Raw genomic sequence first — 17,191 nt, forward strand, 5'->3', positions numbered from 1 at the left:
CAGTTTGGTACTTTTAATTACTGTGTGCCATATAGATAAATCTTAAGCAAAGACCAATTGTTCTCAGATAAACCTTAGCTAGACATATATTTCTTGATCTCCTATGTATAATTTGTCAGTAGGTTGTAGGAGTAATATGGTTCTTTGATTCTTTTTAATACTACCTATTTATTGGATTTCCCATGTCGATTAGAAATGATCTTCCTGATTACACTGAATTGTCTCTGTTCTCTCATGTCTCATTGACAATGTTTCTTGAGCTCATATTGGATTTTTTTTTAAAGAATTCATAAATTTTCTTTTCTTCAGAGTCCACTATGGAAAATTATTGTGTTTCTTTGGCAGTGTCCTGTTTCTTTGCTTTGTCTTGTGTCTCAGCATGGTTTTTGCACATCTAATAGAAAGAGAGTTATCTTCTTCCAAACTTTGCTTTATGGCTCTTGTAGGGGATTTCTCCCTGAAAATGGGCCTTAGGAAAGACGCAGTGGCTCTGGTTCCAGATATATGTACTGGTACATCCTCTGGGCAACTTCTTCAGCAGTTTTGGATCAGCAATGACTGTGGTGACTCGGGTTGCAGGAATCTGTGGTAGCAGTTACTAACATTGCGAATTGCTTTGGGCTTTGTGACCATGGGCTTTTTGCGTTCCCCTGTTCTTGTTTTCCTATGTGTGGTCCTCGCCAAAGATATCCTTTTGGGTATCTGGTCTGGCACAGCTTTTACAAGAATGTGCAGAGATGTTCTATTTCAGAGTGCAGGTTTTGAGAGCAGCTATAGAATTGGGGTACTGATCTTAGGATCTTAGGAACCTGTGTGACACTTGAGTCTTGGGGTCAGGGTCAGTCTCTGAGGCAGTTGGTTGCACATTGACTTTAAAACTAGTGTCTGACTCCGAGGCACCTGTCAGCACCGTGGACCCAGGGACCTGGTTTTAGCTTCCACAGGGCAGTATGCTGTTTCAGTTTGTGCATGGGGGCATGTGACTCCTTTGGGTGGCTAAGATGCCATTTTCTCTGGAGGTGGGGTACCATTTCACCTCAGACACAGGGGGTCATGGCTAGTTGGCGTGATTAGGGCATTGATTCCCTGGGCACTGGGGAACTTGGGCTGTCAGCAGGGTTGACTTTGAGATCTCTAAGCTTTAGGGATAGAAGGGTTCCCATGACTACTTCCTCTGGAGCAGCACGTTCCAGCAGTTGTTTGGGTTCCATGATGTCAGAACAGAAGCTACATGGGTGGGGAATGGAACACAGTGCTGGCTCCTGCTGTTGGGAGCACAGCTGTGGGCACTCGGGGGCTCCCTCAGCTGAGGACTGTGAGAGATGGAGGGGCCCCGCTGAACTTTGTTCTTTGACCTGCAGTCTGAAGTCCCTCTCAGTTGCTGGTTGGGGATTGGGTGCTGGGAGGAGACCAGTGTGAGCCTCTGCTCTGCACTTCCTGGTGTAGGTCCTGTTCTTGTGCTCCATTCATCAAAATGTAACTTGTTTTGCTTGTCTTTGAGGGGGAATCAGTTGTTACCAGCCTCTAAGTTGGCTCTTGATGACATCACTTCTAAAAGCTCTTAAAGTCATTTTCTCCTGATTCTGTCAACTTATCACGTATTGATGCTTTTTTTCTCCCAAGTTCTTTGAATGTTAATACTTTTTCATTGGGTACCAGACTGGTGAATTTTGGACTTTATTTCATTTCTTGACAGCTGTTCCCTTTGAATCACTATTATCTGCATAGTTTCTATAGCTTGTACACATCTCTGTAGCTTTTTCTTTTCAGTGTGTGCTCTATTTATTGTTTAAATGTTTCTTTCCCATCAGAGGGCAAAACTTGTATTTTATTTATTGGTCATTTTGTTACTTAGGCCTGTGCTTGGCATACTTGGGCATTTGTGATAAGACATAGACAAGAGATCTTTCTAGAAGGTATTTCCTACTTCTTACTTTACCTCTGAGTCTTTCATTGAGCCATCTTGCCTTTTTGTTAAAGCCCATATTCATGGCCTTCACTCTTAGCCTGTAGCTTGAGTTTGGTTTCCTTTACTTCTATTCCCACCCTTGCCAAGAAAAGGCAGTGAACAGTTAGATAGCAACACCAACACACAGCCCACCCTTTTAGCCATACAGCTATTTTCTCATTATCCATGATACTCTGCTGCTTTTGTCTGCAGTAATTGCATTTTCTCTTTCTAGCTGCACTATTGGCTAAATTCTGCTCACCATTTCTCTCATAGTACATGGCACTTACAGGAAGCATTTTCTGACCTCTCAAGATTCTTCTGTGTGTTTCCAGAAGAGTGCTCATCATCTGCGATAATAATTGCGTGTTTACTTTGTGCTTGCTTCATTTCTACCCAGGCAGCGACTGTACAGATGGCTTATTCAAGCATACTCATAATAGAAAATATGATAGTTCATGCAGTTCTGCATTGAGATACCTTTTGAGATCTTTTAGACTACCTATTAAAGGTACATATTTTATTTTTTTAATTTTATTTACTATTTTTATTTTACATGTATGAGTATATTGCCTGCATGTGTGTAAGTGCACCGTGTTGTGCAATGCCTGCAGGGGTCAGAAGAAGGTGTTGGATCCCCTGGAACTGGAGTTACAGATGGTTGTTAGCTGCCATGTGGGTGCTGGGAATTGAACCCAGGTGTTCTGCAGGAGCAACCAGTGTTCTTAACCACTGAGCTATCTCTCCAGATCCCACATTAAAAAAATAATATATATTTAATTTTATGTGTATGTGTGTATTGCCTGCATGTAGGTAAGTGCACCCATGTTGTGCAATGTCCGCGGAGGACAGAGAGGATGTTACATCCCCTGGAACTGGAGTTATGGACTGTTGTTAGCTGCTATATAGGTTCTGGGATTCGAACCTGGGTCTTCTGCAAGAACAGCCAGTGTTCTTAACCACTGAGCCATCTCTCCAGCCCCTGGACCCCACATATTTTTTATTGTGAGCTACTCAACTTGTTAGAATTCTTGAACTTTTAAGTTACGTGTTTGCTTCCTTTAAAGACTTTTCATGGGCCAGGTGCAGTGGTACAGGCCTATAACCCTAACATTTGGGAGGCTGGGGCAAAACAATTTTGAGTTCCAGACCATCCTTGGCTACGTGGGTTCAAGGCAAACCTGAGCTATATGGTCAGACCGTGTCTCCAAAAAGCAGTGTTTTCCTAGTTGCTGTGGCTACAGCAGCTGTGCTAAGCCACAGAATGTACAATTAAAAGAAGACTTAAGATGTACTCTCCTAGCCTTTACCTTTCAATACCTTCACTGAATATCAATATTTCCATAGCACTGGCCAGGGATGGTGACAATGTGTCTGAATTTCAGCTTTCAGGAAGATGGAGAATGACTGCAAGTTCAGACATTAGTTCCTAATTTACTACTCCTGCATCATAACATGAATTTCTAAACTAAATTGGTTGTGTTAGTTTCTTGGCATTTATCTCTTATGTTTCCAGTTATCCCTTGTTTTTGCTGTTGTAATATTACTTTAAATTGTATAGAAACTTGAGCTTCTCAGTTTTGTTCTTGATGTATTTTAATCACAGCCCTGGTTGTTTTTATTCTTGAATGTGTCATTAGGTTTTCTTTTGAACATTGAACATACTATTAAATTCACCACTTTAAGTCAGTCGTTTTGGGTGGGGTTTTTTTTTTTTTTTTTTAAGTGTTTTTTGTATTTACAAGGTTGGGAAGCTCTCACCATTAACTGTTTAAGGAATATTTTCACCCTCCCCAAAGAAAAACCCCATACTTATTAACAATTACTTAGACTCTTCTTGTTCCCAGCCTGTGGTAACCAATCACCTACCATCTGTCTCTGTGGATTTGCCTGTTGTTGAAAAGTAATAGTACATGTTTACTTTTTCCACGTAACATAATGTTTCTGAGCTTATGCATATCACAGTGTGTGTCTGTATTCATAGCTACATGTAACACTTAGTTGTATGTGTATACCACATTTTTGTCTCCATTCATCGTGGGCATTTGAGTTACTGTTTTGTCTGTTGTGAATAGTGCTGTGAACATTCATTCACATGGAAGTTTTGTATAAGCATGTTTATAATTATCTTGTGTGTTAAGAGGAGAATGACTAGGTTGTATTTGTGCTGATTCTGTCTGTAGGTTAGAGGAACTGTAAAACTGGTAATCAGGTTTAAGATTTCAGTATTTTCCCAGTAATTTTTACTTTCTTAGAGAATTTGGTGAGTGAGTGACCATTATAACTCCAGGTTCAGTGCTTCCTTCCTGTGAGAATTGGGTCGCTGTGATCTTATAAAGAAGAACATCATAGTGTGCTTCAGGAAACATGTAGAACATTTTTCTGAGTCAGGTGTATTTTTTGCCTGAGGATCAAGTTGGTTATCTAATGTTTCATAAAAATTCTTAAATTTTCTTGTTACTAAATTGAAATGTATGTAAAATATCTATCTAGTGGGCCATGGAAATAGAAGAGTCTTTGAAGTTAATATGTCTGGCTGGGCATGGGTGCGCACACCTTTAATCCCAGCACTTGGGGAAGACAGAGGCAGGTGAATCTCTGTGAGTTCAAGGCCAGCCTCGTCTACCTAGTGAGGCCAGCTGGGGGAGACCCTGTCTCAAAAAGACCGGGAAAAAAAAAAAAAAAAAAAGAGAGAGAGAGAGAAGAAAAGAAAAATATGTCCTAATTGTCAATTCTTTTCCTGCAGGGTTCTAACTTTGGGAGGAGGACTGCCTTATCTGGAGCACCTAAACCTCTCTGGCTGTCTTACTGTGACTGGTGCAGGTCTGCAGGATTTGGTTTCAGCGTGCCCTTCTCTGAATGATGAATACTTTTACTACTGTGACAACATCAACGGTAATGCTTCTTAACAGTGAGATACTTCTAAGGGGTTAATTCTTAGAATTTTATGGTTATTGGCTTTTTGGATTCCTAACTGCAAAGTTGTCTTACTTTCACTTTTAGTCCTTTGAATTTAATAAAATTAGAATGATTTGGTCCATTAAGTATAATAAAATAAAAATATTACACATTCTAAGTAACATTGTGAAGGTAAGTTTTTTTTTAAATATTCATATTAATCTCTGAAGATTGAGGAGAATAGTGTGTAGTACTGAGAAACAGCTGAGAGTCATTAGATATGACCAAACTTCCTACACTATTTTAGGAGTTGATTCTTGAACCTACTATTAAAAATCATAGCTCTGGCCTGAGGATGTAGCTTCAGTAGTAAACGTGCTTGCCTAGAATGCATGAAGCTCTGGGTTTGAGCCCCAGGATCACATAAACCAGGAATGGTGGTTCATGCTTTGAATCCTAGCATTCAAGAGGTAGAAGAGGAGGGCCAGAAGTTCAAGATCATCTTTGGCTTCAAGGACAGCTTGGGCTACTTGAGATCCTGTCTTCAAAAAACAAAAACAAAATACCCAACACAAAAACAATTGCAAACACAAAAAACCCAAGCATCAATAAAGCATTTTTTAAAACTCTGTAATCTTCAATGAGCCTTTTTGAGCATGCATTTTTCAAATTACATTTGGTGCTGTTTGGGGCATTTTACTGCCTTTAGTAAAGACTGAATTTCTCAGAAGCATAAAAAGCTGTTCCTTAATTATTAACAAGTGAAACAAATCCTCCTGAATTTGTTCTTTTTTTTTTACTGGATCTTCATATTTTAATTATATATATATATATTTAATCCTCCTGAATAAGCTTAGATGACTCAGATTCTACTATATGCCTATTTGTTTATATCATATGATGTTGTCTTTGAGTGCCCAGTTCATTTGAAATGAGAGGAAAATAAAAGAAGGTTTTGTTTTATTTTTTCCAGACAGAAAAAAATTTACAGGAGCCAGGAAAACTAAAGAGAGTAATAACATTTCGGGATTCAAACAAGTTAGCAATTTCCCATTGCTTAGAAATGAGATATTCCTTAAAATCTATGAGAAGACAGATCTTAGCTCTCTTATTTCTGGAATCCCATTGTTTTACAAGAGATCACCTCATGTTCTTGATAAAATCAGTACAATGGAGCATATTTTTGCTCTCGCTTGCTTGCAGTGGATAATCAAGTAATTGTGAAAGTGAGTGTTGTTTTGGTTGTAGCCTGCTGAGCCTGGAAAAACAGTATGGTGATAGAATGAAGCAGTTACTTTTGTGACTGCAAAGGGCTTGAGAAGGGTTCTGTTTTGTTTTAAAAAATAAAGCTACGAGGGCTTGGAGAGGTTAAGAGCAGGTGCTGCCCTTTCGGAGGACCCAGGTTCAGTTCCCAGGACCCACATGACAACTAACACTGGTATTTAACTCCAGTTCCAGAGATCTGATGCCCTCCTCTTCTGGCCTCTGCAAGCCCCAGGCATGCATGGGGCACACTTAAGTACTTTCAGGCAAACACTTGAACACATGAAATGAAAATAAATCTTTAAAAAATTCTTTTGAGAAAGTGAGTATGCTCTTGCGGAGGACCCAGTTTTGGTTTCCAGCACCCATGTTGGGCAGCTGATAACCAACTGTAACTCCAGCTCCAGGGAATCTGATGCCCTCTTCTGACCTCCTTGAGCACGAGGCAGACACATAGTATACATACATACATACATGTAGACAAAGCACTCATGCATGTAAAATAAAAGTAAATCTTTAAAAATAAAATAAAGCTATGGGGGGCTGGATAGATGACTCAGTTTTTAAGAGTGTACTGCTCTTGTAGAATACCAAGGTTTGATTCCCAACACTTGCCTTGGGCAGCTTACAACCAACTGTGACTCCAGCTCCAGGGGATCTGACACCTCTTCTGGCCTCTTCATATGTACTTCATATGTACATACCCAGACATAGAAACACACACACACACACACACACACACACACACACGTAACTTTGAAAAAGGGGACTGGAGAGATGGCTCAGCAGTTAAGAGCCCCTTGTTGCTCTTGTCACAGGATCCGGGTTTGGTTTCTAGCACCCACATGGCAGCTAACAACTGCCTGAAACTCCAGTAACAGGGCATCTGACACCCTCTTCTGGCCTCTGTGGGCACTGTAAGCATGTGGTACACATATATACATGCAGGCAAAGCACTAATACACATAAAACAAAAATAAATAAAAAATAAAGCTATGTAATTGTAGTTTCACCTTATTCCTAAGGCTTGTAAGAAGTATTTTCCAGATTGAGCAGTAAGCAATTTTAATAAGCTATTTATTTCTTATACTTGAATTGTATACTTAAATATAAATATTTAAAGTTGGTTGTACAGAAACAAATCTAATGACCTAATTTATTATGGTGTATGGATATGGATATTTTGGTGGTGAAGTATTGAGTTTTGGTTCAACTTCTCTGTCTACTTATTTTGTATTCATGTGTTTTTAAACTTGTTGAAAATTTTTAAATGAAAATATAAATATTTAAAAGTTGTTTTCATCTTAATTTGTTTTGAATATATAATTGTAATATTCCAAAGTAGCTGTTTTATTCCTTTTGTTGAATGTAAGATTTTTTGATAAATGTTCTGCAATTTTCTATAAGCAAATTTTAATGAAGAGATCTGATTTTGAAAGCTTTGAATGTTTACAGTGTTTGAAATAATCCAGTATGAAATTTCCTTTTATACTTTGATAAAGCATGACTTGGCAGAAACAGAAGTCCTTTAAAGTTTACAGGGTGACTTGTCATATAACTTGTTTTCTAGAATTCCAGGTAGTTTCTCTTAAAGCAATGTTCTGATACAATCTTTTCCTTAGAAGGGCACGTGGACAACCTAGAAAGTGTCAAAATTGTATCCAATTTTTAAGATGACACCATTGACATGGTATCTTTCAAAACTCATCTTGTATATGAAATACTTGAATGTTTAGGACCCTCTTTATTTTTGTTTCTGAAAGTAGTATGTGATGACGTCATCTTAGCGTAATGATGAAGCATATTTAGGTGACATAAAGATTTGAAAATAAAATTTAACTTAAAATATATTTTGCCAAAAGAAAAGCTTCATAATCACCCACATTTTTGGCTCTAAGAAGTAAATGTTGATAGACCTTGACTGGAGGCTGTTAGAATGAAAAGGCAGAACGATGTCCTAGGCACCAGGAGAGATGCAGGAAGATAGCTGTCAGCTGTTCACGTCCTGCTTTGAGCCAGACATTGCACTAAGTTCTGATGCCAGGTGCACATTTCGATTCTTCCAAATGAGTCTCCATGAATTTTAATTTGTTATTTGATTTGAATGTAAGGGTCTTCTTAGCTACAGCATTTACACAGATCTTTAGCATCACGGAAGCGTTCATTATAACGGCATAGTTCAGAGCTCTGAAGAACAGTGTTAGCAAGTAAACGCTTGCTTTTGTACTGATCTGCATTTCAGGGTATGCATAATTTAGGAATTAAGATAGACTAGTTCATAGTTCTGGAGGTGACAGTGTCAGATGATTTGCTCTTTTTATGTTTCTAATTTAAGTTAAAAAGGAATTAAAGGTAAGTGAAGGTAAGTGAAGACATACCCACAGCATGAATAATATACAGTACTTAAAACCAAGGAAGACTGTGTTGTCTTATAAACAAATTAGCTACCTTTGTAATTCTTTTCATCTGGTATAAGCTTAATTTCTTTAATGATTGTGAAATTTTGCTTTGTAGCTTTCTATATTAATTTAGTCCCGGTGTATCATAACTGTGTAGCTTCTGTCTCCAGCACTGAGGTGAAAATTTGCTGGTGATTAGTCAGACATTTATTTAAAGGGAATAGGCCTTGAATTTTTAAGAGTCTAGTAGGAGAGTGGTGTCCTTGATCCACTTGAACTATTGCGGTTCCCATTTACTGTTTTCCCTTAAAAATGAGCTGTAGACACAGCTTCTATAATCTATGTTGCTCCCCCCCCCCCGCAACTATTCACTATAATAGTCTCTATGCAGGGTAGATGCAGGGTAGTCTAGCTACTTGGAGGCTGAGGCATGAGGATTCCTTAAGTCTAGGAGTTTGAGGCCAGCATGACAAAATGGGTCTCTTAAACAACAAGAAAAAAAAAAAAACAAAAAAAACCCCGTTTATGTTTTGTATTGGTATAGACACTGTAAAATGCTTTATGGTAGGTACTTTTGTTTAGAAAATCAAGTTTTCATGCCTCTTTCCTTGTTTCTCACAGTTAGTGAGAATGGAATCTCAGACTGATAAAATGATGAGCTACATTGATAGAACCCAACATTTCAGACATGTCAGTAGATTTAAGTGTGGTGGTCTCGGGAGGGATGGTAGTGAGAGAAGGTCTGGGTCTTGGAGGAAGACAGTGGTTGGCAGGCAGAGCAGCAACCATGTAAGGGGCAAGGAAAGACTCGAAGGAGGAAAGGCTGAGGTTGGTGCTGCATAGCTGGCAAAGCTGGAAACAGTACAGGGAAAAGCTTGGCAAGAGACTGACAGTGAGGGAAGAGTTTCAGAGTCGAGGGTTCCTCATCAGGTTAGTTGACAAATACAAATACACACTGAATCTTTTTATCATGACTATGGGTTAAGATCACTTTGCTTTGTGTCCTATCTTAAGCAAAAATAAAAAAAAAAATCTTTGTAAATTCTTTTTGTTTCGTAAATTTACAATATTTTGCATTTAACTTTTTATTGAAAATGGAACAGGTTTTAATTTTGATCAACTAAAAGGAGCTTGTAGCTATGCAGTCTTTTAGAATAATCTTCAAACCTACAATCATGGACTCTGAGCTTCAACAGTTCTAAGCCTGGTACCTCTCTCTTCGTTTACACCTTGGCCATTCCCCTATGTGTGGCATCCCTCACATTTGAAGCTGATTGCAGGCATATCAATCTTAAAATTAAATAAGTGAAACTATAAGCTACTGTAGTTCTGCATATATGTAAAGTTCAACTTTTAAAGGTATTTTGTCATTTACATAGTGAAATGTATGAACATTATACTTCAATGACCACATCTTAACAAATTTATTTATTTTTATATGTGCCATATTGGGAATAGAAGGAAATGTTAAATGTCTGAAGATCATGTATTCTGTATACTTAATTGCAAGTACAATAATTGCTTTCTTGTGGTGGTATTAGCACAGTAATCTTTTATAGTAAAGTACTGCTTTAAAAAGCAGAATAGTGCAAATTGAGGCTGTGTTCTTAACTATGGTGGTGTCACTTGCCTGAACTCTGCTGTCTCAGTTACAACCCAGTAGATAATTCTGTAGTAAGTTGTTTCATGCCTTTCTGTCTGTTTTGTCCTTGTGTGGTCACAGCTGCAAGTGACTTGTTTTCCTAGTTGGTACTCATCGTACCAAGTTTTAAAACTTGGAAATATTAGAAACAGCCTTTTCCACATTGGTTTATCCTTATGCAAACTTTTTTTAAGACAAGGTATTCCTGTAGCCCCAGCTGGCCTGGAACTTGCTGTGTAGACCAGACTGACCTCAATTTCACAGAGATCTGCCTGCCTCTGCCTCCTGAGTGCTGGAATTAAAGGGGTGCACCACCACTCCTGCCTTGAAAACTCTTTTATACAGAATACTTACTTTTGAATATGTGCTGTGAACTTCATTATTTTCTGCTTTTCAGTTCTATTCCCTAGTAGAGACTCTATCTAGTGTCTGAGTGGGGCAGTACAGCAGGGATGACATTTTGATGATTCTACAAATGGTTTATTGTCATCTGTGAGTCACAGTTCTCTTTATGTCATAGATGTTTGTTTAAAACACTGATTTTATATTCAGTTTTGGAAAATAATTTCATCTAAAGCTACCATATGTTTTTATTTGGAAGCTTAGAAATGTTCTATCAAAGTATGTATGGTGTTTTTATTTGGAAGCTTAGAAATGTTCTATCAAAGTATGTATGGCACGTATAATTGGTCCATATCTGTAGCAGATTGTCTTAAGCTTTGAGCATGACACTCTAATTGTTCTGTACTACATTCTTAAGCTGACATAGTTCAGGTTGGGTTTATTGTTTTTGCCTTAATTATGTTTCTAGGAAGAAGGATGCTCATATAAGAATCTGTTGTCAAGCTGTCGGGCAGTCTTGTTTCTCTGGTTATCTCCTTGTCTTCTCAGGGTTTCAGTCTGCAACATTGTTGGGGAAAAACATCTCTCCCTTCTTCGTTTAGCTTTGGACCACGAAGGATATTTTAGATAAAGTCAGGCTGTTAATTGGCAAAATTCGTCTGAATTGCAAATACACTCCCTGTAAGGTTTCCCTTCTGTGATATAAATTGGATGCTAATAAAACGGTGTTTAGCTCCTGAAGCAGAATGTGTGTGCTCCAAGAGTTCCTCCTTTCACATGCTCTTTATTTTCATGCAGGTCCTCATGCGGACACCGCCAGTGGATGCCAGAATTTGCAGTGTGGTTTTCGAGCCTGCTGCCGCTCTGGCGAATGACCCCTGACTTCTCACCTTTGTCTACTTCATTTAGCTGAGCAGGCTTCCTTTCATGCACTTTACTACAGCACATTTCCTGTGTTAACCATCCCTTTCGGGGTGTGTCTTGTTTTGGCCCCATTTCTTACAACCTCAGAAATCTTAATTTAGCAGTGAATTAATTGTACAGTGTTGTTTTTCTTGCAAATATACTTTTGCTGTAGAAAGGGATTGGGTCTTTTTGTTGGGGTGAGAGCAGACTTACTGGTTTCTTTTACATGGAATGCCTTGAGAATGTCACTAATGCCATGCCATTTAAAGTATTTTTTAGATTTGAGTTCTGGTCAATGGGATTTAAATTTTCTCTGTGTAAACACTGTACCACGTTTTGTAGATCTTTTCGGATCCACATTTCCGAAGTTTTATTTTCAAAGACTGTACATTTTAGAGACTAATCTCCTTTCCCTAACGTTCTCTTTATTTCACCAATTCTTGGGGGCCAATTCAAGCACACCTACATATGAGATTCTAGAATAAATTGGCTTCTCGGTGTCGGCTCAGCGAGCTAGTAGAGCCCATGTGTTTGTATTTGCTTTAGGCCCTGGTTCTCACTGTTGCCCCTAAACTGTCATATTTGGGAGGGATTTTTAAAATGCCACAACTGTTTGAAGAAATGTATAAATAAAATCTACTTTGAGGACTTTACCAAGCAATATATTTTGTGCTGTGATTTTATTATAAATCTCAATCCAGGTTTACTAAATATTTTATCTCTTCAGCTACCGTGAAATCATGACTCCTGACAAATTAACAGTTTTCTATATTATTATTGAATTTTCTTTTTGCAATTAATTGTTCAGTAATTAAGATTTGAATTAAAGTTTTATTATTCTGCCATTCAGAAAGGTGTGTTTTTGTATCAGTTTTGTGTCATTATATGTGTGATTTTATGTTGGGAAGGAAAAAATACATCCTACCTTGACTTTTTTTTCAGCCCCTTAAATACAGACAAAGTTGTAGAAGTAATCCTACAGTTAGTTTCTTTGTGAACCAAGAATTTTCTGCTTGTTTGGGAGAGGAGAGGAGTAGGGAAGACATAAAAGCAGCAGATTTGAGCTCAGGCTGATGGACATTATCTCAGACAGTTCTCTCAAAGGAAGGGGCAAGCATCATCTGATGAGAACATAAGCAAGGAGAATTCAGGAGGGTGTTGCAGTTCAGCTAACATTCAAATTAAACACTCCAACAGACAGATATACTGGCATTCTCTTTGAAGCTTCACTCTACTGTAAAAGTTTTCATTTCATTCTATTGCTGTTAACATTTGGGAACAGAGTCTTAGTCTTCCCTTTTTAAAGTCACTTCCCTTTCTTGGTCTAGGGTTAGACAGCTGTAGCAGATAATCTAACCTTTTGAGTTTGTTCTCTTTACTGTTCAATTATCATCCTTTTGCAGGTACTACAAGTAGCCTTCTCCTTTAAGTGTGTAAACACAAAGACAAAAAACAGTGTTTCCTCTAAGAATGGGAGAAGAAAGCCAGTGTAGAAAGTGAGGTCAAAAGTTTGACTTTGAAAGATTGTTTTGTAGTTGCTGTATTTAAATTTCCCCAAGTATTTAATGAAGCTTATCTGTAAAGGTGACAGCTAGCACCATGAACAAAGACACGAGCACGCTTCAGGAATGAGGCTCGCGCTACCTCTGGATTAATTTGAAGTTGCGTCTATGACAGCTTTGAGTCATCAAAGGAAGATTTTGGTCATTGCCTCACACAGGACATTAGGCATCAGGAAACATCTGTGGTTGTTAAAACTTGGTTGAAGGGAGGTGCAGTGGGAACATCTAGTGGGTGGAACCCAGGGTTACTGTTAAACATCCTAAGTGCTGTTTTAGATATTTCTGTTTTACATATATCTTTCCAGGTCAGTATGCATATTTAGTGCATGCGTGCGTGCGTGTACATGAGCAGGCCTGGGTGCGTGTGTGTGTGTGTGTGTGTGTGTGTGTGTGTGTGTATGTGTGTGTACATGAGCAGGCCTGAAGAGGCCAGGATGTTTGATCTTGGTAGTTACTCTCCACATTGCCTCTCACAGAAATGGAAGCTCACAGCGTTTTGGCCAGGCTGACTGGCCATCAAATTCTTGGGATCTACCTCTCTCTGTCCCCAAGTGCTGGGGTTATAGGCACACGCAGCCATGCCCAGCTTTTCACATGACTGGTGGGGATTCAAACTCAGGTCCTCATGCTTGGAGAGCATACACTCTTTTCTACTGAGTCATCCTCCTAAGCTCCATTTAATCCTCTTTAATGACTTAGTGTACAAAAAATGTTTTGTCTTCATTTGGATTTCTGTAACTGAATATCCTAGGCTGAGTGAGTATACCGACATCTGTTATTGTTCTAGAAGCTGGAAATCCAAGAGAAGTCCAAGATGCAATATCTGGTGAAGCCATACTTCCTGTGATTGAGGCAGGGGAGAAGGTGCTAAAAAGCAGTAAAACCATCAGAGAGGTTCCACCTTCATGACCTGATTACCTCTCAAAAGTTTCATCTTGACACTTTATTGCACTGGGGATTAGGGTTTCAATGTGGGTTGCCAGGGGCACGGTTGTGGGATGGGGCATGGATTTTAATATTTAGCAGTGTCTTAATTTCCCTTTTTAAAAATCACTTCCCTTTTGATGAATATTTAAATAGAGTTCGTTCCCCGGCTTAAGTGCTTACCCTATTTTTTTGTAATGTAACGATTTTATGAGATATTCAGCATTAAAAAAATGTGTGCCTACAAATTGTTCTTTCTCCAGAAAAGTTGTATAGTGTTATTTGCTGGGTCTTAGAAATATGTTTGCTACTCCACTGGATAGACAGGCAAAAGTGAAGGGCATTCTAAACAGAAGCTGTGACTATAAAGGTCTCAAGGCCTAACACTCAACTCTATACTGTCTTGTGGATAGCCTCCATTGACTGCAGCTTCAAAGTGTCAGAAACGACACAGACTAAATAAAACAGGTTTACAGAATTTGAAAATAGTAATAATTTTATCTCATTAACCAAAAATATTATTTTCTTTTGATATCATAATTGAAAACTGTCGTACAGAACAGTTTTTAATATAAAAAGCACATTGGGAAAAATTACCTGTTACGTATAAGGGAAGCAACATAGATCCAAACAGACAAAACATTTTTGGGATAAGGATGGATATATACAGCTAAAGCAAATTCAACATTAGGAACATCAATATTATGTACTCCAGTGCTGTACACGGCTTCAATTAAAGGCTTCACTTCGGAATAAGGCATGTGAAGGGGAAATCCAGAGAACTGAGGAAAAAGAGCCCATTTGTACTCATTAGTGAAGTTTGAAGATAATACATCTTTTTCTGTGTAAATTAAGTGATTCTTAATACTAGGTCTTCTGACCCATGAGGTCATCTCTGCTTTTCTGTTCAACACTATTATCAGTAGAGAAAATGAAGAGGGCTTAGTTTCTTTGTTTTAGTTGCTCACATACTAATGTTCCAATGCCTGTGAGTCACCAGTCATTCACTGTTCTTACCTCACTTCTTGATAGCCTCTAGGGTGCAGGCAACCCATGTAGGTCCACAGACGCAGGTGAAGATAATCAGTGCATTCCAGTCCAGACACAAAAAGTAATGTACAGGACAAGTGATTGCATTACTCAGAAACGTCGTATCAATAATGACACACATGCCCTCACCTGCTTGGGCTGTGTGTGCAGATGTGTCTGGGACCTGATCTAGTGTTTGTCTCCATGAGTCAAGCGTCTCTGAGGAGTGTCACATGGAGAAGAAGAGCAAAGTGAGAAGACCTGCCGAGAAGCGGGACAGGCTGGATGGCTGCTCAGCTCTGAAGTTTTACCGAAGTCAGTTTCCCACTGCTCAAGTCTTAAGTTTACTTTTACTTGAACTGAAAAATATTCTGCTAATTCCTAGTTCTGTGTTTCACACAGTGACTAATCCATGTGACCGGCACACTGTTTAGCTAATTGTACTAGTTATCAAACTGCCTGTTCTTATCCGTATCATACAGGATATGAACATATGACAATCGTCAGGCAGTAGGCGGTACATGTAGTCTGGGAACTTTTGTTAGCATTGAAAAGCCATCATTCTAAAATCATACCCTTAAAACCTAAGTGTTTATTTCCCCCTTTATGTACAGTTGAGTCAAATGCTTTAGCCAAGTGTTTCCATTGTATTTAATACTTGAGAATATATTTTGTAGATGTTATTTTTCATAGAATTTTATTACAAAAAGTGCTATTTTTGTCTTCAAGGGGCACTGTTTTTAAAGTTAGTGATAGGTTAATTACTTTTAATCACATTTTTTTTAGTCTGTGGTACCTTACATGTGCTTCATGGAGCTATACAGGTAAGTTGATCCCTCAACCCCCTGGGTAACTTCCAGTTTAAAAGGAGGAAATCTGCAGGCTGTTTCACCAGCCATTGGTGCTTACCCTGTAGTCTCCCAGCTGTTTGAGCAGCTCTGCTCTGTGGTCCTCTTCTATACCTTCCCCCTGGCTTCTTTCCAGCAGAGGCAGGAAGTGGCGCAGGGTGGAGGTACAATACCTGTTCCACCGAGTCAGATGGCGTGGCCTCCAATCCATGATTTTTTCTTTTAGTATTTTTTCAATCCTGTTCATAAAAATAAACTCCATTCTTTTGTTATTTGACTTTGCCCACTTTAAAGGTCTAGGAGAAGATGGACAGATCTAGAGATCTTCATGGCTTGCCATTGCTCAGTAGCTAAAGGGGTTGCTTCTTTGGGGCACTGAGCCACATATCTTTGTCTTGGGTTTTATGATGGTCTGAGCAAGAAAGTATGGGTGGACTGCCAGACACTTAAAAGACATTAAAGTGGCTTGAATTCAGTCAGCAGTATGTATGCTCAAGCCAGTAGATGAAACACAGGATTGTTTGTATGGGATCCCACAGAAAAGCTTTATGGAGAAAATGGAGTCAATAGAGATGAGACAGACTTTGAAATCAGAATCCTCTGTCTGATCTCAGAAGTCCCCTTTAACACTTAACAAGTACATGGACCACTCCAAACTCAGTTTCTCAGTTGTACAGTGTTAGTGAAATTAGAGACTCACAGGCTTTAACTGACCTTCTGTATGGGTTAGGTTCATAAACTAGTAAAGCCCCATAAGCCACTAATTGGACAAAAGAGGCATATTTAAGCTGAGGATTATAATGTGTGCCAGCAAGATACATAATAACATGATGCTAAGCTCTGTAAACTGAGGTAGTGTTTGGAGAACTACATGTTAGTAGTGTTCACCTCTGTCCCAAAGCCTCATTTGAGCCATGGGATTTAGAGATCACATTTATAGTATCCATAGACATGAAGTCTTAACTCTTCTAAGTATTTCCCATCAATCCAGGCCGAGTTTAAAGCTTTGGTGTTACACCTCTAGTGATGGGTTGCCTGTGGCTTTATGGATATTATGTTACCTGTCTTGTAGCTCAGCTGCAGCTGCCTTGTCTGTATGTTGATAAAGTAGCTCTTCAGGCTGTAAAAGAGTAAATAGTTCAGTGTGCTAGAAACTACCTACGCTTAGTTTGAATAGGGATGTTTTCCTTTTTTAAACTTATGTTACATGTTTTTTTTTTTTTAATGAAATTTCAGGGGCTGGAGAGAGGGCTCAGCAGTTAAGAACACTGTTCTTGCAGATGACCTGAGTTCGAATCCCAGCACCCACATGGCAGCTAACAACTGTCCATAACTCCAGTTCCAGGGGATCTGACAGCCTCTTCTGTCCTCCGCAGGCATTGCACGACATGGGTGCACTTACCTACAGGCAGGCAATACATGGATACACA

At 38.9% G+C, this 17,191-nt stretch overlaps 2 protein-coding genes across 4 annotated transcripts in view; one reads left to right on the top strand and one right to left on the bottom strand.

The window, feature by feature from the left end:
• Nucleotides 1-12,059, top strand: part of Fbxl5 (F-box and leucine rich repeat protein 5) — a 41,646-nt gene extending 29,587 nt beyond the window's left edge. For all 3 annotated transcript variants that reach the window (XM_008826888.3, XM_029560522.1, XM_008826887.3), the window contains 2 exons: nucleotides 4,695-4,843; nucleotides 11,291-12,059. In XM_008826888.3, the coding sequence (XP_008825110.1) occupies nucleotides 4,695-4,843; nucleotides 11,291-11,367 (226 nt within the window). In that variant the 3' untranslated portion in view covers nucleotides 11,368-12,059. The remainder of the gene's footprint in view (nucleotides 1-4,694; nucleotides 4,844-11,290) is intronic.
• A 2,331-nt stretch (nucleotides 12,060-14,390) lies between these two features.
• The window catches only part of Cc2d2a (coiled-coil and C2 domain containing 2A), a 128,876-nt gene continuing 126,075 nt past the window's right edge, over nucleotides 14,391-17,191 (bottom strand). Inside the window, exons 35-37 of the mRNA XM_029560505.1 lie at nucleotides 16,823-16,881; nucleotides 15,823-16,000; nucleotides 14,391-14,666 (exon numbers count right to left, since the gene is read on the bottom strand). Of these exons, the coding sequence (XP_029416365.1) occupies nucleotides 14,478-14,666; nucleotides 15,823-16,000; nucleotides 16,823-16,881 (426 nt within the window). The 3' untranslated portion in view covers nucleotides 14,391-14,477. The remainder of the gene's footprint in view (nucleotides 14,667-15,822; nucleotides 16,001-16,822; nucleotides 16,882-17,191) is intronic.

The sequence above is a fragment of the Nannospalax galili genome, unplaced genomic scaffold (genome assembly GCF_000622305.1).
Source record: "Nannospalax galili isolate Female #2095 unplaced genomic scaffold, S.galili_v1.0 scaffold271, whole genome shotgun sequence".
Taxonomy (NCBI): Eukaryota; Metazoa; Chordata; class Mammalia; order Rodentia; family Spalacidae; genus Nannospalax; species Nannospalax galili.